The 23,750-nt window shown below is 42.4% G+C and overlaps 1 protein-coding gene across 13 annotated transcripts in view; it reads right to left on the bottom strand.

The window, feature by feature from the left end:
* The window catches only part of neo1a (neogenin 1a), a 173,005-nt gene that overhangs the window by 18,858 nt on the left and 130,397 nt on the right, over positions 1 to 23,750 (bottom strand). For 12 of the 13 annotated variants that reach the window (XM_040127623.1, XM_040127631.1, XM_040127550.1 and 9 more), the window contains 6 exons: positions 11,231 to 11,465; positions 10,138 to 10,292; positions 7,809 to 7,957; positions 5,933 to 6,071; positions 5,294 to 5,343; positions 2,387 to 2,531 (listed from right to left, as the gene is read on the bottom strand). In XM_040127623.1, coding sequence (XP_039983557.1) covers positions 2,387 to 2,531; positions 5,294 to 5,343; positions 5,933 to 6,071; positions 7,809 to 7,957; positions 10,138 to 10,292; positions 11,231 to 11,465 — 873 coding nt within the window. The remainder of the gene's footprint in view (positions 1 to 2,386; positions 2,532 to 5,293; positions 5,344 to 5,932; positions 6,072 to 7,808; positions 7,958 to 10,137; positions 10,293 to 11,230; positions 11,466 to 23,750) is intronic. The other variant, XM_040127598.1, reaches the window with a different exon arrangement.

Genomic DNA, 23,750 nt, shown 5'->3' with positions numbered 1-23,750 from the left:
ACTGAGCTGTGGCTGAACTGAGTCTCACACAGCAGTAAAAACTCTCTCATTGTAACTTTACAGTCTTTCTCAGGCCTGATTTTATTTTATAATTTACTGGTGCGCTCCACTTGGCCGGTCAATTGGAGTTTCGAGTTGCAGACACAATAAATATTTTTAAAGCACAAATATTTTAAACAGATGCCCAATACCTCTCTGCACAATTTAATGGGGAAATCTATAAGTCTGCCTTGGGAATAATCAAGTGAAGGTTTCTGTGGTGCAATTAACTTTCTTTTCCACTCAATATCATGGAAGCGATCGAGATTTATTTTTCACCTTCGGTAAAAATTTATTTGCCGTTAAGAAGAGTTGTGCTATAGCAGCTAACAGAAAAAGTACAACACTAAGGGGCTAAAAAGAGTAGGAAAAAAAAACAAAACTTTTGGAGTCTGGATTCGTTCATATTTTAAAGCTATGGGTCCTTCAGAAAGAGCTGTTTCACTGCTGGGTGCCGGCTTTGGTATTCAGAAAAGAGGGGAGCGGCTGCTGACAAATGATGTGTTGCTGTATTAATTTGCCGTAAAATTTTTCATCATCGTCATATTGTCCCATTTGCACGCTACATGCTAATCCTGTAGTCTTTTCTCTCTGTACCCACTATTCTGGGCCACCCTTGGGGGTAGCTTCTAAAGACTGCCTAACCATCCGTGCCTCCGAGGCTACAACATCTCCTTCTAAACGCTTTTGAACCAACATACATCCCTCTGTCACCCCCCAGAATATTCTCAAAAATCAACTTTTAAGTGTATATTCTCTTTGATGCAGCACACAGCAGGAGGCCGGGCCACTTGAAAGTTGCTGAGACAACATCTAATATTAATCACCATTGCTGTGTGTCTCTGGTGATATTGTGCATATTTTTATGGCAGCAGTGGGTAATGTCAGGGTACAGTAAGGCATGTAACTCCACCTCGGAGGGCTCAGATGAAATTCAGAAGTCGACTAAGTAAACAGACCCACAGCCAGACTGACTCCGAGCAACAACTCAGGAATGTCTTCAATCTCAAGATCAAGATTTTAAATATTGCAGCATGTCAGACATGATACATTCGCTGACAGTACGGGAGATACATCCAGCAGAGATAAAACGGAGTCTGATAGCATAAATGTTTTAACGTTGATTAATGTAGATTTATCTAGAGCACTGAAAGGGAATATTAGGGGTTTTTTGTTCCCTAACAACAAAAAATAGGAGTTTCATCATACTTCAATCATACTTTAACATGTATTTATAGAAGAGGTTGATACCGCGTATGGAATGTAATGCTGCAGTAGACAAGTTTTGTTCTGAGTCGAGGGCACAAATTACTATTTGCTATCGTTAGATCTAGCTGTTTTTTATTAAATCATGCGAATACAAAGAGCACGCCAAAGATATATGCTGTTTGCACACAGAGTTTATTATATGTACGTAGAAAGGCATTGGCTTAGGAAAACAGCTAGATCTAACACATACAACCTTTCTTTAGGCCTGTTCACACTTGGCATCGAAACACACCCTAAGGGAACCCAGTGGACAGCTCTACACCCAAGTGTGAACACATCCCGAGACATGTTGAGGACAGAGTGGGACACAGTTACTCAGACGTCAGGGATACCTTTGTCCGTATTTGTGGTGTGGTGTAAATGTTAGGATGTCACCAACACTACTAGGAGCATGATTTTATAAAGGAAAAGCTTCCAAATCATCTGTATCAGATGAGAGCTGGTTAACACACTCTTTCTTTCGGTTTCTGTTCTGTCACTTTTTCAGCTTGCATTTATCCATCCCATATGCAAACAGTGACAATATTCCTTTTCTGTAGCCATAGGTCGAAGATATTATGATTGTCTTCTGTTCTTTTTGGCAGCAATCAGGGTTTACCATCCATCCTTTAAACCATTATCTTTACCCACTAACTCCCGTGCAGGGCTGCAAGAGGCTTGAGCCCGTCCCAGCTCATACTGTACAAAGTCAGTCACAGTCTATCACAGGGAGTCAAACTTTACCCACAGACAGAAGCGTGGTCTATCTCTGCTGGATCGAGATCTGGACAAAAACTGGCTGTAACTGGCTGTAAAATGCTAGGTCTGAACACTATAGCTCCACGGCTTCTCTCCACCTGCTCACACACAAATAAATGCACCACACTCAGATGACGGGAAAGTCTTTCTGAAAAACTGCAATGGAAGCGAACAAAGCTGGTAGATGGTATTTTGATTTGAGTTTACCAAAGAGCTAAATACAAGTCTTTGTCACAAAGTTGGTCATGGAATACAGCGAACATCTCAGACCGATGATACAGAGTTGGATTCTGACATTGGCTATTAAAGCCGCGCTAACCGCTGGATCACCGTCCATTACCATCAATGAGCTTGTTAAGCTGGGTGCCTCCGGTGGTCTCGGCTGCCTCACTCCTCCGGGATCCTTTCCGGTATCGGATCTTGTAGCCCGTGATCTCCCCATTCTGGCCGTTAAGGGGAGGGGGCTGCCAGCGAAGCATGATGCTCTGAGGGGAGGGGGGGGGGGAAATCAGGGCATGAGTCAGATGAAACAAAACATCATGTTAAGCAGATGTGGGACCTTCTGTTTTTGGGCCCGCAGCTGTAAAGGTAACCTCATGGTTCAGCACGTAGCATCACACGTTCCCGCACACCTTGGCGTAGGCGTTTGTGTTAACGCAACTCTGCAGGTTGACTGTTCTTTTCGCAAGAAACGCTGTCTTACCCGTCCCTCCCCTCCTCCTGACAGTGGTGCCAATGGGAGGGCCCCAGCAAAAACACAAACACCCCTCCTGAGCGAGGGTGACGCAGTGCAGATTGAGGCGTTAGGAAGATATAAACACATTAATGAGAAGGAGGTGTCCTGATGAGCGGGGTGTGAACGTGTGCAGGTGTAGATGTGTGTGTGCGAGTGTGTGGTCAGATGAACCCTGCGGAGACACTGAGGCGGAGACATGAATGCAAGACTTTCGCTGGCAGGCCCACACTGCACTGTTGTGGGACTCATGCATCCGAGTTTTTGCGTGTGTGTTTAACGAGATAGGTGGGGGGTAGCTCAGCGTGGGAGAAGAGTTAATTAACACTTCCCCACTGTCACACTGATGCACAAAAGCCTGAATACATGTACGTGGCACACACACGCTCCTCCCCAGCCGAGTCGAGGGAATTGCACAAATTAAATTTGCGTTAAGTGTGTTCAATTATTTCCATTTTTCTTATTACACTATTGGCCCCAACTTGTGCGTGTTGCCTCTCCCCCTTCTTTCCCTCATCATGAAAACCTGTTTAATTCACTTTTTAAAAATCACAGGGGACGGTTAGAAGGCAGATACCAAAAGTGAAAATAAGATCCCAAAAACATGATTTTCAAGTTGCCTTGCAGGTAAAAAGACGTGAGCTTCTGCTTGACAAGACCCAAAGAGGAGACTGAATATAAAACGTATGTTAATCTTTTTTTTTTTCTCCAGTTCCACTTGGCTGGGCACATCAAACAGCTAATTGCATAAATGCTTTGTTGTAATTATGTTTAATTCTGAATGTAAACAGACACTAAATCAATAATTTATAGATACAAAGACAAAACATTAGATGAAAATAAAGAAATAAAGGGACGCCAGATGTTTGTTTCACAGTTTTAAATTGGTTTGTCTGGGTCTAATTGGGGAGGGACAGATGGATGTACACTATCCATTCAGAAAACAATCCTGTCCTTTTCCACAGTGAGCCCTCTTCATTTTACTCCTAACGTTAGCATGAAATTTTTTTCTCTCCACAAATCTCAGCTGAGTATCCCTCAGCATGGGTGGCCAGTTCTCACACAAGCTGGGGGTGTGAGATAGGACTGTCTATCAGTTTTGTTTTTTTTCTAGTCCGCTTTGACAGTTCTCCCCTCGGTCTGCATCGACCAGCAAAGGGCTAAAAATGCCGGCTGCTGTTTTCGCAGCCCGCATGCACCCGGAGGTTTTCCGCATGTTTTTCTTTTTGGTGCTCTCTGTTTGCACCTGCTGTCTCGCATGTCATGAGCGAGAAACATCTATAGTAAAAATCAAATCCATCGTCCGGGCGGAAATATACAATAAATAATCCTACAGCTCTCTGTTTGAAGATCAAATAGCTACAAAGATAGGCAGCCGAGGCCAGTTTTCTGTTTAATCAGAGGCCTGTTCTGAAGCTTGCATCCAGCTCAGCAGGCGTATCTAACCAAGAGCGTCGTGCACGAAGAACAGTATGTTTAACTGTAATAAATCTGATTTAACAACAGCACTTAAAAAGAGTGTGAGACACCCGGCGTTGCCGCCTGGCCGTGAGAAAATTGATACATTTATCTCTGATCCAAAGAGAAATTCAATCTGGATCAAAGAAATCTCACAATTATGGATTTATTCTATTTATCCTGTCACCTAAAAAACATGCTAACCAATAGGGTGAAATGGCTTTTGCCAGGGTAGCTTTGTACATGCTATCTCAATAAGCTGCGATCTGGTCATCTTTAAGCTCAAAAGACATCTAGAGATCTATGATAACTGGACTAATTCGGTTGAATTCTTATTTTTTATTTTAGAGAATTGTTAAATTGTAAAGCAGAACTTAATTACATGTTGAAATCTGGCGATTTTAACCTGAAACAACAGAAAAACAATTCTGACGCTTCAAAGCAGACTCAACCTGGTTTTCACAACTGGATGTCAACACTTCTTTTGACCTCCGAATCACCAAATCAATCCCTCCTCAGATACTCTGACCACCAACTTGACTCCCTGAGTAGCGTTTTTAGCATGCCAATATCTCCCAGGCAAAATACTTTTTGGCAACCATTTAAGATCTGAGCTTCAGGCTTCTTTGCCAGATCCTGTACAGATGGAGAGAGATAGAGAGGAAAGAACCCTCTGACAGGCGAGTCTCCTGCTGATGAGTGGATCAATGAGGGTTCACACACCCTCTTAACCAGCTGGGGCTACAGGCCTCTGAGGCAGCTAATCACAAAGAGAAACAGCGGTGTTCTGGCCCGCAGGCTATGGATCTGTTCAACTGTTGTGTGTGTGTGTGTGTGTGTGTGTGAGTGTTTGTGTATTTGGTCAAGCGGCTACATACGCTGTACACCAAAAAGACAGTACAGGTGCATTTTGTTGGTTGTATGTCGCATATGAGAAAGTGTGCGCAACAAACGCGAATGCTTTCAGATCCTCCGTATGGCAACAGGAAAGTCCTGACCCGTTACAGGTTCTTCAAACTGTGGCATCCTGTTTAGCTAAGGCAGTCAAGGTCTTACCTTTGAGTTCTGGACCTCCAGAGTGAGGTTTTGAGGAGGGGCGCTTGGTACTGTGAAGCAAAAGGAAGCAGAAAAAATTATTTAGTGGAAAGCAAAACAGAACACAGACGCATAAGCTACTGCAGAGCTGAAACGATCAATCCGTTAAGTGATCGACAGAAAAATAAATGGCAACTATTTTGACCAAACCAATTAATTGTTAGTCTCAAGAAAAAAATCCTGGACATTCCCTGATTTCAGCTTCTAGACTGTGTGTATTTGCTGCTTTTTGTTGTCTTATCTCATAGTAAACTGAATATTTTACATACACCCCGGGCTGTAGACATTTTATAGACCAAATGATTAATCGACTAATTGAGATAATTATTAGCTGCTTAAGTAATCAAAATAATCATTAGTTGCTTTAATCTACTGTAAAATAACAGTTAGATTGTGGTTGAAAAAATTTTCCTTGCCGGAGCTATATTTACACCGCTCCACCACACCATTAGAACCAGTTACCAGCATGCAACAATGCAAACCCCCCCACCCCTCACCCAGACACACACACACACACACACAGTGGTGTTTAATGAATTAGAGGATGTCATAAACTTCAAAACAAATCTGGCTGGATTTTCTCCTCGTCAACAAACTGACCGTCAGACAGGGTACGAACAACGATGTCCTCCGTGGAGACACCTGGACCGTGCTTGTTGTTGGCCACCACACGGAAACTGTACTCTGCGTTCTTCTTCAGCCCAGTCATGGTGTAGGACTGACCGTCTATGTCAATGTCCTGAAAGAGAGGGAGGGGAGATGAGAAAAAACATTTACAAGTCAGTTTTTCTTTAAAATCGAAGAGAGAATTCTCGAAAATTCTGTGAAAGTAGAGAAAGCATACACCGATACCACATTAAAACCAGTTACCGGTTCTAACGCTGTGGCTGACTGGTGTATATACACATCTACAGCATTTCACTACTAACAGCATGTCTGATAAATGCAGAAATACGACTATTTTAGCATGCAATTTGAGCACTCAAGTTTAATATTGGAAGAAAAATGCTGTAAACAAGAAGTTCCAGCAGATTTACAACCCATGCAATCTCTACTAAACGAGACGCTACAAAATGCGATGCCTGCTTTCATCACGTCCTCACACTAACATTTTAGTTTGTAACTCTGTGTAAAAATCATCTTCCAATGAGACACAAATTATGCCTTCTGTGATTACGGCTTTTTGCTTTACAAATAGGCCGTGCCGGCACGCGCCCAATTACTTCAGGCCGATTTGCATTCAGCTCTTTGCTACTGACATTTTGAGTAAAAAGCGGAGACTTTGTGGAAATCTAATCTCGCCTCCAGAGCGGTCCAGTCACAACTTCTGAACTCTGGTCAGATGATCGCCCGTGATCACATCATCCTTGAAGAGGCATCAAATGCTGCCCCGGACTTCTGCCTGCCCTTTAATATTTCATGTGCCCTCTGTACTGTGTCTTTCTAGCTTCATCTCTGTTCTGTCCTTTTCCTTCACCTCCTCTTTCTCTTTTCATCCTCCTCTTCATCCCTCCTGTTTTTCACCTCATCTCTGGCTCTCTTCTCCAGGGACCCTAGGCATCATTACTCAGTGCACTGGCTGACGTTTCATCCATTATCATATTAAAGGCTTTTTAATGCCTCACTGGCTGGCACACTGCTACTGCCGGGGCTGACTCTAATTTCTAAGCAGCTAGATTTCACTCGAGTTAGACCTTCAGAGAAGAACTGGGTGAATCATTTCTGCTTTGTCTTCGCACAATATGTGTTTTTGTGTGAGATGCTTAATCAAGAGTGCGGCCAAAAAGAGTACAAAGAGTCTTTTGGCAAATGACTAGGAACTCCTTATCCCATCGCAATTTTTCATGAGACTATGCAGTTGTATGCTTTTTATCTAATGAGTCCCGACATAATCAAGTGTCAGCTAGGTACAGTACCTTTGCTTTCCAACGGCAAAGTTTGCGTTGTGAGACAATGACATAAGCTGCATGTTTCTATCCAACTTAGACATTTATTTCAAGTGAATTAAATAATATGTCATTGTCAATAAAATGAAGGCAAACAAAAAAAACTGTAATGCAGGAAATATGTTTGACGGCTCCGTCAGTACCATCTTTTAACCTCTTCTTTATAAAAAATGTATGTAAATCTGAAAAACATCTCGATAATAACTCGATTGATCTGTTTATTTCATTTCACCGGATACCTTATTTTATCTTTTTTCATCCATCTTAATGTCTTTTTACTCTGAGCTTTATAGTATTTTGTTTTTAAATCTGTTGTTCTATGTCCAGCGCTTTGTGACCTTATTTAAATGCTGCTCAACAATTTAAGATAAAGATTTAAAAAAAAAAAAAAATTGCTCTTTCGCTCTAGAGCAACTGACACCTAACCCTGTTTATGTCTTAGATACCTGAAAAAGTGACATCATATCATCTACTTTTGTTGATCTTTTCAACGGTATGGAGTCCATGTCTCAGGACATTCTACAGCCTACCTGTTCGTTGCCAACGCTTTTGTCCGTGTAGTACAACTTGTAGGTGAGGATCTCCCCGTTGCCAGTGAGAGGCTTGTCCCAGGTCAGAGAGACAGAGGTCGGCGCGTTCGACACTGCCTGCAGGTTAGGAGCAGGGCCGGGCACTTGGACTGGTCACAAAATGAAGCAGAGGAGAAATCGTAAAAACCATCAATCTGACCACTTTCCATGCATTTTGTGACAACTGGAAGATGGGAACTCAGTTAGGCAATGTCCAGTGATTGCTGCCAAAAAACATATTCTTGGCTACTTCAAAGCCACGTTTTCCTTCGTGTTCACAAGAGTTCAGACCATTTGCTGCAGTTCTCTGGAGACCGTTCTGTCCCCCCTGGACTGAGCTTCCAGCCATGTTGATTCCCCTGTTATTCTCATGACAAACAAACAGAAGGTGCATCTAAACAAACACCTCATTGTTCATCTTGCATTACACTAACATTTGCCTCTAGCTTATAATCACTGTGGTTGACAGTTTATTTAATTGTGTCTGGTTAGTCAAGATAGGGGGCAGGATTAGATAGAGAGTCTACTGCAATGTGTCTGTGTATCAGCTTTAAACTATGGTTGCTAGACAGCTCTATTTTTGTAAGATGACAAGAAAAAGGGCAGAAATGTCCATCTTGAATGTTTAGCAATAGGTTACAGTATCTTAAATCAAATGCTTACATAAATACAAAAGCCTATCCGCACACTTGGCACTGTGTTTGGAGTGGAGAGGAGTTATTTTAAATTTTAAGATCTAACAGCTTAGAAAAACGTAACAAGTGAGAACCTAAACGTAACTGTACGTATATGACTTTGTGTGAGTTGTCCGATTGCTTTATATTGCCCCCGATGAATAGGGGGACCTGTGGATAAACAGGACTATGTTAAATAAACACTTTTCAAACTGATGCAAAAGTAAACACACTCAAATTAGAGCTAGCAGACAGCAATATAAGTAAGGATGGTCAGAGGTCAGAGCTAACATACTAAAACATGTATCACTGCCCTAATAATTTGTGACTGTGCTGTATACAGAGCACTCTACGTCGGTAAGTATATGGACAGCGACATTTCTTGCTGTCTCCGTACTGTGGCACATTGGATTTAAAATGAAACGGTGACTATGAGGTTAAAGTGCTGGCTGCACATATCTTGAAAGCTTAAGCTGCGGGTGTTCCCAACAGAACAGAGAAGCCCTCATTTGTCAGTGCGCGCGGATGCTAGAGGTGTGTGTTTGAGTGTGCGTGCGTGCGTGTGTGTGTCTGTGTGTGTGTGTGTACAGGTGTATAAAGCCACTCTCTGAGGAGAAGTGATACAGGTCAGCGTTGTGTGCACATGCCTGGCACTCAGATGCAGGTCAACAGTTTAAGCTCCAATTCATAGGATGTTCTCACACTAGAAGTGCACACACAAGACAGAGATATACTTCACTGTTAAAGCCCTCCCTCACTGCTATCCCCATGGGTGGCCTGGCTCCTGCTGACAGGTATTAAGGTGTAGTGTGTATTTGTGTGTGTGTGTGTGGGTGGTACTGTCTGCCCTCCAACCAAGGACACAGGTAGGGAAGTGGCGGCTGACCTAGAAAGTGACAGTGACGGAGCTGAAGCTGAGCCTAGAGGTGAGGGACATCCACCCTGACAGTGTGCTGGGGAATCCCCCTTCACAGCACTGTCAAACATGGGTGAAAGGGAGAGACTTGGAGGAGCTGGGACGGTGAGCTTGCACACCCAAACACAAGGAGAAAAGATGAAAAATTACTCCAATGTGTCCTCCGGTCAAAATGGCGCGACGAGCTTCCGTGGAGCATTCCTGTACACACCGAATGACCCACACTGAAATGATCTGGAATGCCGATTTCAGGCATTCCCCGCTCAACTCGGCATGGTCTAGAGCAGCACACACAGGGGGCTTACAGTGCATGTTGGGGAGTCAACAAGCAGTGGCTTATAACAAGCAAACGCTGCCTTTCTCTGGTCTGCTGTTGGGTGGTCTGCCTTAATGCACAGCACTAAATAGCCTCCTCTGTGTGTGCCTGTGTGAGTGTTCTGGGGGGTGGGTCTCTGTTTGAAGTGAGCATGTGCTGTTATGTGAGTGAATATTTGTTTGTGTGAATGTTTATTTGCACATTTGTGTGCTCTTTCTGAGAGCATCCTGTTTGCCTCAGTATGCCAGTGTGAGCACATTTCCAACCTTCTGGCTAGAGTTGGCTTTTATGTGTGTGTGTCCCTGTTTACCGTGTACATATAAATGAACGTTTGTGAGCCCCGCGCGTGTGTGTGTGTGTGTGTGTCTGCGTGCGGGCCTTTACCTTCAGCCTGGGTGGCCACTTTGAGCGCCGTGGAGCTCTCGCCCTGGCCGTTGCTGTTGTGGGCCACCACCCTGAAGCGATATTTGGTGTCTGGCATGAGATTCTGGATGGTCACCTGCATCTCCCCTGGGCGGCTGGTGTTCACGACTCGTTCCCTGATGTGGACAGACACAGACAAGCAACGGAACATTTAAGGACGTCAGTGTCTCATATTTGTTGAATTTAAAAATGTCATGAAATGGGTTCCGAGAACTCGGGTTGACATTCATGTTCAAACTGCTTGTTTTGTCCTCTCAACAGTGAAATCTCAAGTATATTCATTTTACAGTGACTGAAAACAGAAAATCAGAAAAAAGCTGCACACAGTGAAATGTTGGACATTTTTGGGCGTGATAAATGTCTCAAATTACTCCATTACTCTGGTCAATCAGTTAATCAACAAACTGACTGAGGGTGAGCATAGTAGCACTCATCTGTCTACAGCAGGACCAGGACAGATGGTTTCAGACAAAGTAATGAGTGCACAACTACACTGATCTGTGTGCAAACTGTAAGTGCACTCCATGCCTTTGCACATACACTATAGTAATGTTTGCATTTGCAGATCAAGCTCCAGCATAGAGTAAAACATCTCTTTTTGAGGCCATTTCTGAAACTTACTTAAAGATGTTCTTGTTTTTTCTTTTTGGTTTTTTTTTTTTACAGGAAAAACATAAAAAGTAGCCAAAACGCTTAAGAGAGGTTATGGAAAAATCCTCTCAGCTTCTTGAATTTCCTTCTCAGTCATATGGAGAAAACCCTTTACACAAGAAGCTAGGAAGAATTTATCCCAGGGCTACTTGAAAAAAATCAAATTAAAGTGTTTGAACTGGTTTTTTTGGGGGGTTTTTTTGTTTATACTTCAATGTTAGAAAAGGTAATCCTTCAGGGAACGCTTACTGTTACGATAACTGATATAACTGTGTTAATTAGATATTTTCAGAGTGGTCTGAGACTCCTGCACAGGAATGTACGTATATTAGTACCCTGCTGACACCAGCAGTAATGTGTGTATTAGTACCCTCCTGGTACTACAGCGTAATGTGTGCACTACCTGCTAGTGCCTTCCTGGCTGTAGAAAACGGAGTAGGTTAACTCGTCTCCGTGCGGTTCGGCTGGTGGGCGCCAGGTCAGCTTGATGAAGCGGGTGGAGACCAGTGAAGCCACGACGTCGCGGGGGGCAGAGGGGGTGGGCCCTGCCGGACTGGCTACACCTCCGGAGCCTGGCGTTACATGGTCAGTAGTGTTAGGAGTCAGTGAGGGGGGAGGGGAAGAGGGCAGGGCTACGTCTTTGGGTCGGGAGGAGGGAGGAGGGAGGAAGGAGGGATGGCGGGGACGGGTGTAGGGAGACGGGTGGGGAGAGGAGACAGCGGGGGCATTGGGGGGAGGAAGGGGGGGGTATCGCACAGAGGCAGCCGAAAGGAACAGGTTGAGGAGAGGTAATGAGTGGAAATGGAAATGACAGTGAAACGAAAGAAAGGAAGGAAACAAAAAAGAAGAAAAAACAAAATAACAACAACGTAACAAAAAAAGACTCTTGGCGTGACAAAGAACCACAGAAATAAAACACTTCTACTACACTCACAAAGCTGACAAATAAAAGCACAATACAAGGGGGACTACACATGCAAGTCTACACACAGCTTTCTAATGTAAGGGTAGTGAGAGCAGAACATGGCATCATACATATTCTTTTAGTAGACAGCCTTCCAAGCAATCATTGATGATTAACACTGATTGGTTTGCATTTCTTGAGACATTCTTATGAACTAAAAACTGGCTAGCATTCGATGGCGTACAGGGGCAAGACATTGTTTTGACAGGGACAGAGCCACCTTCTAGCCGGTCAAATGCACACGAGAAAAACCGTCTGGGAATTAAATATTCAGACGACTGAGGACTAGCCCAACCGCCTCAAAAAAGTGGACTCTGGTGTCTCGATTCCGTCACCTAACACACCGGATGATGTTTTTTAAACACTTATGCTGTCACATTCCACAGCCTAGCCACAGAAATGTTTGTGATTTCATTTTTTTTTTTTCGTTTTGGAGGAACAATCTGCGGTCAGACTCAGCAAGATCTGCTTTCCATTTGCAAGTGTGCAAAACAAAACCATATGGAAAGAATGTCAGTCTGAATGACATTTCCATTTTCCATTTGTCTGTAGGTCAGGGAAACTGACAGGAAGCCAAAGCTGAAATACAGAAAAGGAGCATGGCAAGTGTAGAGTGCAAACGGTGTATTATTACTAGAGAAACTGCGTTGAATTGCAAAACAGCCGCTGGCGAATTGATGTGTCACGGCATGTGGACTAGCCACTAATTTGGCTTTCAATATTTGTTTACATCTCAAATTCCCAGAGTTCAGTGACTTCTGCGACTGCAGTTATATGAAGAATTTGCTGGTATATTCTTCCAAAGAATTAAATGTTCCTAACACACTTGTCTGCACATAAACACTCACTCTTCCACTCACGCACACACACACACACACACACACACACAGAATAACCCTGTTTACCAAGAACTGACCTTCTAAATCTGCACAAACCTCTGAAAAGGTTAAGCTGCAGCTCCACATTCATGCTACATTGTTGACTGAGTACAGTCATTATGGAGGTATTGTGCTGACTGCCAGCTTTAATTTAGGGCGTTTATAACAATGAAGTATTGTATAGCTCCTGTTCCCCAATTTGATAAATTGATACAATCATATAATGAAAACTACATAAAGTCATGATGCATAATATTCAGTAGCAAAAGTTAATGTCTGGCTATAGTTTAAACTCAGACAACAGCAGACACTTTGAATCTCCACTAGTGATGCTGTGCTGGACCTGTAGTGCAGGGCTCTCCACTTCTTGCTTGGTTCAGGGGATTTTTGCCTTAAGTCTGGTCTTAAGAAAGTTATATACATGCTCAGATAGTTTTAGATAAGGTGACTGATGTGGCCGGGCAAGATTATTCCAGTATTTGGTCTTTAGAAAAAAAAAAAAAGACCCAATGGTTGCCTTGTCTGTATGTTTAGGATCATTTTTCAAAAATTCTCGGAAAAAATTGGGGATGTCAATAACCTCAAACAAGCTGGAAGTCAGCACTTTAACCTCAAAGCCGCTTTTTCATTTCAAATCCAGATGACTGGAATAGAGCCAGCAAGAGTGAAAAACACATTGTTGTACTAATTCTTTTTGACTGTGGTGTAAATTACCAGATGCTGAACAATTATCCTCATTTATACACCTACACACACACACACACACACACACACACACACACACACACTCACACACTCACACAACAGAAAAAGCAAAACACTCTGGTGTCTCACATGCTCTGGTGAAGGGGTAATCACAACATCAACAACAATAAACAGGCTCACAGAATAAACAAAAGCTTGAAGCCTATTTGTTGATGAGGAAGCACATCCTGCATGACTAAAAAGTGAACACACAAGACAACACGATCCAGGGAGAACAGGGGACTCTAGGTAGTGAGAATACACAACAATTAATGTCAGAAATTAGTATTTACCTTGGCAGTGGAGACAAAGGTCCACTCATAATAAATCCACAAAAACCTACATTACACTACAACAGTGCCAAGACTTGGACAAAGACAGAAATACTAAATCTAATACTGGGAACTTTTTACAGACCAAGATCAAGAAAATAAATAGGGAGCTGGCCAAAATATTTGAAGACATCCAGCTTCTTTAGCTGGGATCATCCGACCCAAACCCCAAATAACTAAGTAACTAACCTTAACTGAGTTTCTGGTGGTGGTGGCAGCACACAGCCTGGGAGGAGTGCTACCCAGGAGGCTGCATTCAGACCTTCATGTAAAAAGTCTCTAAAATATTATATTATATATATATATATGAGCAAATTCAGCAAAAATAAATAGGATTCTGCGTATGCAGGTCTGTAAAAAATAGTTTAAATTACTGAGATAAAGAAAATGTGCACACTGATTGAGCCATATCTTTAGTTATAAGTATTAAAAGCCATGGGATGGTTTGATGGTGTATCTCAATAATCAGAAGGGCCTTACTTGACAACTTTAAGTCCTCACAAATAAACAATGGAGTATCTATATTAATCTAAGACTAAGAAGGGTTGACAGTAAACAGCAAACAGATGTACTTGCAAAGCCCTTTTCCTTCCCTTTAAATGAGCAAACAGTTGGGAATCCTAAACTAGAAAAGTAGGACAGGATCCCAAGTGTCCAAAATATATTTCATGTTAGTCTGTTTTGCATTGTCTGGAGTTGAGCTACCGCTTGTTGACTGAGACAGAAGAATAAAGCATCTTTTAGACATGTATGTGTAGACAGACTGTGTTTAGAAAGAAAAACCGACCTTATCTCTGGCTTTGTCGCTACAGAAATACTGCGCTGTAGTAGGGGAATTATTTAAGTGCACTGTTCAGGGAGAAAAAGAAAAGAGACAAAGCTTGAGTACCGCTGTAGAGAGAAAGGCTTCTCAAAAGGTCAGACGGGGTTACGTGAAATGGCACTGGAAACAGGTCACGCTGTCGCACAGACGCTTTGTACACCTGCCCGGTGGATCTCAGACCAAAGGAACTGAGATAAGAGGTCATATGTCTCTCCTTTTTTCAAGCGATAAAGGAATACCTCACTTTAGTAAAAATAGTCCTGAAGTCAGTGTCAGGTTGGCCAAAGACACAAAATAAAGCCTGCTGAGAAATGCATTGTGGGATAGGCAAAGGAAGGGATACAAAACCATTAGATGTAGTTTCCATCTTCATACACCTTGTCAGCTGTATGTAATTGACATGCTGGGCAGTTTTCGGTGTTCTTCTGACAATCTGTCTTGTAGATGCATGCCTAGGATTGTTACAGTAAGGAGACGTCAGCCTCCCACTGCCACTGCCAAGCTCTATTCATAGCTGATTAATAGTGTCATTAGTCTCTGCGCCAGAGGTAATGAATGGCTGGCATTACGGCTTAATGAGGAAGGTTACTCTAGATCTGCATAATAAATCTGGGTAACCAATAAGCCAAACAGTTGGGACAAAACATGCACAGCAAAGCATTCATCTTAATATTTATCGGAAGGAATGAATATTTTTAAAATTAAAATAACTGGAGTAGCGTTAAAGTTCTGATTAACGCCTCCTAACTTAAACTTTTATTTTATGTTGCTAACTCCATAATCCTTTGCTGTGTTCCCCTGTAAAGTTACGCCAAGTAGTTTTTTTCATCATGTGGTCTGAGCCCGCAGATAAGAGAGCCTACCTCACTGGCTCGGGCTAGGCAACTCCACCAAGACAGCATAAATCTACTGAATGCAGATATCTGCCAGAAGCACCCACAGCACTGTAACTACAGATAGCCTTTTCAGAGAGAATTTAGCATGCCAAGCCAGGCTCTTGCAAAATGGATTTTCTCAGGACCAGCTTCCATGTCTAATGTGGTTCGGTAATGATGACCGCATAAGAGAAAGATCCAGCACAATGCTAATGGTCCATTACTGAGTCACTACTTTGATCTGCCATAGAAAAGAAGAATGAACAGAGCAAGAATGAACAATATATTCAAAAAACATGAAACGGAGCCTTCAGAAAACCAACACAAAGCAGACCGTCAATTAAAACTGGCAATCTTTGTCATGTCTCGCACAAACATTCAATAGTCACAGGATGAGAAAATGTATGATTATAGATTGAACTCTGGGCTTGAGGTTGAAGTGTATGAGGGTGAACAGAGAAACCATAGACTCCTTCAGAACGAAAACAATGTATGAATGAAAATGACATTCTTTCATTAAAATCTAAAAGGTAATATAAGCAACAACAGAACACTTCAGTTGCACTTTGGGTCCCAAGTGCCCAGGAGGCTGCATTCAGACCTTCGTGTAAAAAGTGTCTAATCGGGAAAGGTTTGCATGGATCACTTTTGACCAATTTACCAGGAGGATAGGTATCAGTATGATCCAGATGGAAGGTAAATAGATAAAACAAAGATAAGATTAAATCCAAGGAAAATCAGCTATTGTCCCTTTAAAATTAAAGTTGCATAAAAGTGCTGCAGGAAAATCCAGAAAAAAATAGTTAAAAGAGAACAAAAAAGATAATGAAATTAACAATTTAAACAAGTTTTCAAATAAATGTAGTGGAGAAAAGCTCATTCCACAGAGCAACTGCTAACAACAATGAATATTCTTTTCCTACAATCTTGTCGCCCTCACTCTCCTTCAAGATAAGACTGGAAAACATGAGCAAGCCTGACAGCTCATGACATTTGAGCAGCTCCTACAAAGGAAACTGAGTCAAACAGAGAATAAAAAAGTGCTCTACAAAAAATACAATTCACTAAGTGAGAACCAATTATTTAAAAAATAAAATGTTAAGCATTCACAGACAAAGAACAAAAAATGCTTTTTACACCAGGGAAATAATTAAATCCCTGATCGTTTTCACCACATGCGCACCCCTTGTCACCAATATGAGCTTTGTCTTGGGGACATTTCTTGGGGACATTTCTTGGACTCTGTACTTTGTCCAGACACCTCATCACTGGCCGGGGGTAAACTGACAGAGATGCAGTACCAGATTGCTCAGGGGTGGAGCATTATCAGTAACTGCACACATTCCCTCTCGCTGTAATAATCAGAGACAGTCAGGATTATAGTGCAGCCAAAACCTCACAAAGGCTTAAACTGGCAAGGTGTTCCAACTCTTTAGCATAATAAAAAAAGAAAAAAGTCTCCGAAAATGTCAAACAGCATCTCCCCAGCATTCCTCTCTATCACTTTCTAGGGCATGTTCACAATGATCAAGAAATGTTCGAAATGTGGCACGTTCCCCAGGAGAGAAAAAAGCTTTTACTAATGAAAAGAAATACACGAAAATCTCAAAAATGTATGAATTTTCTCCTCATTAAGTCTTTAGTGGTTGAAATATTTTTCTTGAACAATTTTTAGGCAAAGATGATACTGATGATGAGGCCAGAAGGGAGACATCAAAGTCAGGCAAATTAAGAGGAGTAACTTCAAAAGGTTAGCACTTAACACGGTCATGCGCAGAATATTGAAATATTGGGCTTAAAGCTTTTGATTTCCCAGCCAGCTTATGCTACTGCTGCTGCTGCATGCTGGAACAACACGTCAAGTGTGTGGGTCAACATTCTGACAAAAAAATAAAAAAAAATTTTAAAGAACAATCTAACGCAGCTCCTCTGCTTGAATGAGCACAGACCATTAGTGCTGTTAGAAAGGGTTTGGAGTGGGCCACAGATGTATTTATGTCTCCACAATCCCCAAACGCCCCTGTGGCAGCGGACGCAGAGTTGGACGTGAAAGGACCCATCTGATAGATCCGTGGGACTCCCGGATGCCATGTGGTGATATACTACATGCTTTAGTAGGAGGGAGGTGTTTGCACTTCCGAGGATGGTCTCTCTATCAGGCGGCTAAAACCTGCTAAATCCCGTGCACGTTCTTGTTTATGAACTAGCAAGCTGACCATTTGGAACCCTGCAGCTATTTCCTCTTAAATGGCACAGTTTGTTCAATTTTACATTTATCTTGCTTTTAACGTCCAGAATCAACATTCTCAAATGCCCTGTGGGCTTACATAAACAAGTAGAAGGCATTTAGATGGGGTATGTTTTGGATGGGTCGATGGTATGTCTGTGTTTGCATCCACTCTTGGCCCTCCGGCAATTTACTTTCTGGTAATTTGGTTTTCATAAAGTGACAATCCCTGCTCTGGGTTCTCAAAATAAACATTAGGCAGGGTGTTTAATGTGTGGGAATGTGTAAAATGCCATATACATTCTACTGAGACAGAAATAACCCAGAGGATCCACAGATTCCAACACGTGGGGGAAAACAAACGCCCCTATTCTGAAATGAAGGCTGTAATTGAATGGGGTCGGGCATATCAATAATTAACCATACATTGTGTACATAAAGCGTCCCTTCCCCATCAGACACATGTACCCACTTGATCCATGAGCCACTGGTGAGTTAATTTGGGTGTGATTGCTTTGTTCCTCTGAACGGCTTGCTTCAACACACACACACACACTCGCAGAAACACGCATGATGGTGAGGCCAGCAGCTGCTTGTACTGACGCTGTATGCAAATTAAGATGTGCAACAAACCTCCCCTCCCACTTTGACAAATCTGCATCATATGCATCACGTGGTCTGCTCCACATGCTAGCCGAGACTGGAAAGAAGGGGCCTCTTGGGCTTGCCTTTCAAGCGGATCAAAACAGCCAGTGATGCTGCACATCTCCAGAGCATTTCGCCACCAATGCCGAGGACTGGAAACAAGCTTTTCTTTCTGTACTGCTTGCCTTTGTATCTTATTACCTTGGAGGTACACGAATACAATTCAACCTTTCCAGGGGAACAGAGTAAGCCTGAAATGAAGTAATTGATTTTAAAGAAAGCTCTGTGTAACAGTGCGTATGTGTGTATACAGTACATGCACTTGCACCATTTCATGTATAAAGTGAGTGGAGCTGCACAAACAGAAAAGGACTGAAAAGGTCAAACAGGATGTTTGCAGAAGTGGGAGTAGCTGCACCCCCCTTGGGAGACTGGCTATCAAACAGTCCAGCTAATCAGACTTCCACCAATAAAATGGCCCCCCCGAGGTAATACCTACTGAGAAGTGGGCATCACACCACGTTAGCAGGCAGCGGGGTGCACGCAACCCACTGTGTTCTTACTGAGTATTCTGCTTTTAGCTTATGGAAACTGGGAGGCTCAGTGGAGGGGAGGGGGGGGGCAACAGGGAAAATAAAAGCTCCAGCTTTTGTGGTGCCGCTCACAGGGGTGAGCCGCCTGCAGCTAAGGGAAGGGTGTGAAGGGAAGGAGGTGTTTTTGTGCCATGTGGTACTTCCAATTACTGCACCCAGAGCACTGTCCATGTCCAAAACCATCAGATCGGCATCCTGGATGAGTTTGTGTTGGAGGTGGACGGCGTTATATCTTAAATAAGGGCACGTGTTAGTGAGCTGTGTAGAACGGACTGCTAGGAAAAAGCAGATAGCACACATACGTACGCAGTCAGGCCTGAGAGTGCTGTTGATAACCAGACTGACCTTCAAAAAACAGCACTGACGCAGGTACTGAAAGCTACTTTAATCCCTTTTTTTTTTTTTTTTTGTCTTTCCTGTGAAGAACAAGAGCAAAATAGGCATCCATACCATTTTGCGGTTAGCACTTAGGCAACAGACCATTTATAAATGAGGCAAAGCCTTTGACTACGGTTGAGTAAATACAACCAATAGAAAACTTCAGCCCGTGCTGTGAGAGCCTCAGCTTGTAAACACACATAAACACTCACCACCATCCCAGAGAGACGGAGCAACAACACAAACACTCACAATTTCAGCTCTACACAAACAGTTTAGGCTACAATATGATCAGCTTCCTGCAGCCTCCATTGGGAGTACACATTACTAATCACTATCAATAATATGGTGCGTATACACATGCCAAAGGTATTTTGTGTGTGTGTATTTCACTGCGAGCACATTTTAGAGCTTTATCCCCAAATTTGAATTTCAATATATTTTTCCTATGAGGCAGATTTTAGTGGAAAATCTTCACATTTACATGTAATTAATATTCTCCATCAATTTCCCCTGACTTGTTTTATATTCCCTTTCCATGATCACAGGCATTTATAAATACAGTATAACTATAATTTTCTAAATTAAACAAACAAACAAACATTATTATCATATTTGTTTAATCAACCATAACAAACTAACAATTGTGAGTTAAGATAAGGTACTTATTATAATAGCACCCACAGCTACATGAGGTGAATGTAAAATTTAGCTGTTAGAGAACAGGTAAGTCTGGTATTTATTGATGTTTTAAATGGAAATGGATTCATATAGTTTTTTGGAAGCAATTTTATCCCCCAGCTGCACCACATTAACTGGTACTTGGTGCCAATAACTGACTCCTCTCCAATTTTAGGCTTGTCATCCCCCGTTTTGTGCTGCAACACTCTAATGGGATGTTCATTATAATATAATGTTGACTTCTGGAAATTAAAATTTAAAAATCACCACACACTGCAGCCTGAAAAAAAAATCACCATAGAGTTGAATCAACACCTCTCTAACAGAGACTGAACATTAAAAAAGTTAATGAAAGTAAAATAAAAAAGGAATTTCTGCAGGGTGACTGCAGTGGGCTGCAATGTGCTGCCACATATTCCTCTCAGACATTTTTTTCCACCCCCTGAGGTATACAAAGTATATGTGGAGTCACCAGTTCAGTTCTAGTATATGACGGAGATGCAGTAGAAAACAGAGAGTCATGGCAAGCGAGAGCAGCCTTGACGTGACGCGCGCAGGCTTGAACGAACAACGACACCCAATTTGGCTGGATCAATCAGTAAACATGAAGTAGTTTGTGTCCCCTGTGACCTCCCGAGACCCTCGAGAAGCCAATCGTCATACAGTAAAAGAAGTGTGACCATGTGTGCGCATGCATGTGGCTCCCAGCCGTACATGACATGTTGTTTAACGGTCACACTTTCGCACCGGCGCCCGCTGTTGAAGGTACCCCCACGGTGCAGCCCGCGCCAAGAGAAAAACAAGATGCTCAGCCCTGCGCTGTGTCGACACATTCGCATGCTCACAGCGTTACACACACACACACACACACACACGCTCCCCCCTGGCCTGGCGGTGACCCCGCTAGCAGATGATGGAGCGCATTGTATTCCCTGAAGTGGGCCTGGGCTTTTATTCAGTGTCGGTAGAGTCTGGCTGGAGGGAAGGGTCTTTTAGCAGCCTATTCTCGTTCCTTGATTTGAACAGGGAATAAGGCTGGTGCTCTGATGTAGTGGAAGGATTCCCCATCTGTGGTTTGTCCGTCACCAGTGTATTAGGAGGATTTTTTAGAAACGATTTCTTACTGCTCTGGCTACTTGACTGAACGTCAGTTTTCTTTGTTGTTTAATCATGATCTAGTTACATTTTATATTACATGAATTCGTAATAAAGTGAATTTCTTTCTTTCACACCCGCTAGAGCTGCTACTGCAGCAAACCACACTGATGGCAGAGTTTTAAGTATCCCACTTTTATATTCTCTTTACTTTCAATGAAATACCAACTGAAGTACTTCTTCGTTTGTACTAAAACAGGACAACAATGAAACCTAAGAATTAAGATTTATTTATATGTAAAATCCTTCTTGCTTGCCAGTCTGCACAAAGCCACAACAATTGATCCAGGCTGCTGCGTTCCTGTCTCCTTCTTATGATGAAGCAATACAGCTTCAATATTTGAATGTCTGTTTGTTGGGAAAAATGATCTCTTTTAAGGCTTAGTACAACATTTTGAAGATCAGGCGGAAGAGTATGGAGCTTTCTCTGCTGTTTGTTGTCCACAGTGTGAGTGGAATTGTTTCTGGCAACAACGTTCGTCCATAACAGCCTTCTTTGAAAGATTATATTCAGTTTATAGTCAGCAGACTGTAATGGCTCGGTTTTGTTTTTTGGTTGTGGTTGTTTCTTGCCAGCAGATTTCTTATGGGTTAATATTTTAAGTCTGATTTTATGTGTCCAGACTACTAAGATGTAACTTCTTCCATTCACTTTCAATAATAGGAGTTGTTGGCAGCATTCTTTGTTCTTCATTGTTTAGTATGTCTGTTTGTTCAAGCTTTTCTTTTTTTTAATTGCCTTTACAGAAATATATAGAGATTCATTTTGTCTCCCAAGCCACTGTTACAAATTTAGTTATTACAACAGTACTGAAGGCCCCACATTGCCCCATTTGTTTGTCTTCGGATCCTCCACAGGCAAGGTTAAACTTCCACTTCATTTGGTTTTAAGTGTGGTAAAATTAGCTACATCTAAATAAAACTTGTCTGGGTTTTCTTAACTTCTGGTACCTTTCTGAGGCATAATCTTTATTAGGTCTTAACTGTCTTGGCCCAGATCAAAGCCCGTGAGAGTCGGTGGTTCTATATGCATACACTATATGCAAATACAGTGAGAGCCTGTCTGTTTCTGTGCCATTACACATGGAGATCTGGTGCTCAAGTCTGTTGTAACTAATTCATTTCCTAAAGAAGTTATGGTACGCGCAACTCTCTGAATATCCCTGCCAGTATCTCCCTGTGCCCGTCAATTTGTCAGCTACAGCTTTGAGGACAGCACACATGTCAGTTTATCATGCCAACTCTCCTGATGCCTGCGCTCATAAATACACAGAGTGATGGAGGGAGAAAAAAACCAGGAGACACAGTGAGCACTCAGGCAGTGACGAGGCATCTCCATCTCTCAGTAGGGGTTTGGTACCTCTGATGGGAGGTTAGGACGGGGCTCTTCTGTTTGCCGCCACGGTTCTAGGAGGGGGGTAGGGAAGACTAATGGCAGCCTTGCTGGATAAGAGGGAAGATGAAGGGAGAGGTGGAGGGATAGAGGTAGAAAAGAGAGAAGCGGAGAGAAAGGGGCAGGAGAAAGAGATGGAAGAGAGGGAGGGACTGAAGAGGACTGCTTGCCTGTTTAAGCTTTGGATTTCACAAAAGCTTGAATAAATGCACCAGAAATAGTGTAATCATCCTTCTTTCATCCTAAAACGACCTGAATCATTGCTAAGAAATCCAGCCTAAGGGAGAAAGACGCTAAAATTCATGTAGCCATGTTGCACGCAATGGTGCTTGACGGATCAACAAGCGGTTGGGTAAGAGCTGACTGTGTTTTCTCTTAACCCAATTTTGCCAAGTATTTAGTGAAATGTCTCCCTTTTATTCATGTCAATGAAAAATTCACTTGCAACAGTCGTGGCTAAAACAGCGTGTGAGCTCAGAGCCTGTACATCCAAACAAGCTTTGGGGCTCTCCAGTGAAGTACTTGGCTTGGGCACTAGGAGGCAAAGTGTCAAAACATCATTCATGTGAGCTGTGGGAATGGAGCGGAGAGGGGGACAGACTAACTCAGACAGAGAAGCATTTCCATCTTGTATTACCATCACAGCATATGGAAGGAGCAAGAGTAAGTATTAAGTGCATCTCTCAAATTTACGCAAACATAAAGAAGCAACAAAAAAAAAGAACGAGTGCATCCACTTCTCTTTTATTTGCCAATGTTAAATGCAGAGCTGTCGGCATTTTTCATACTAAGCTTTTAGGTGCCTGAATCCTAAACTTGGCTTTTTTTTAATGTTAATAGTTCCCAGGCTGGTACGTAGCTATGGATTTCTTGATTATACAAACGAAAATACAAAGCACTGAAAAACATGGAGTGCCTTACGAATGCCTTGTTTATAAAATGTAGACGTTATGTCATGAGGCTCTCCGCTTTTAGAAGGAAAGAAAGCCAGCTATCCTAAAAAAACTAAATATTTGTTTCGGTGTGCCAACTTATCAAACTTCAAACACAGCCTCAGTCTTTGTACAGTACATGGAAAGATGACAATCTTATAAACAAGTGCTTTGTCTAGGCGTGTACAACTTCAAAGTTGAAAAACGTGACCCATTTCCTCTCGAAGCTGTAATTGTACCTACTACTGTTTCATGCGTAAACAGCTCACATAATCACGTGCCTGGAAAAAGGCCGCAAATTGT

The sequence above is a fragment of the Xiphias gladius genome, chromosome 1 (assembly GCF_016859285.1).
Source record: "Xiphias gladius isolate SHS-SW01 ecotype Sanya breed wild chromosome 1, ASM1685928v1, whole genome shotgun sequence".
NCBI lineage: Eukaryota > Metazoa > Chordata > Actinopteri > Istiophoriformes > Xiphiidae > Xiphias > Xiphias gladius.
The sequence above is the reverse complement of the archived record's forward strand: the minus strand, read 5'-3'. Positions and strand labels throughout refer to the sequence as shown.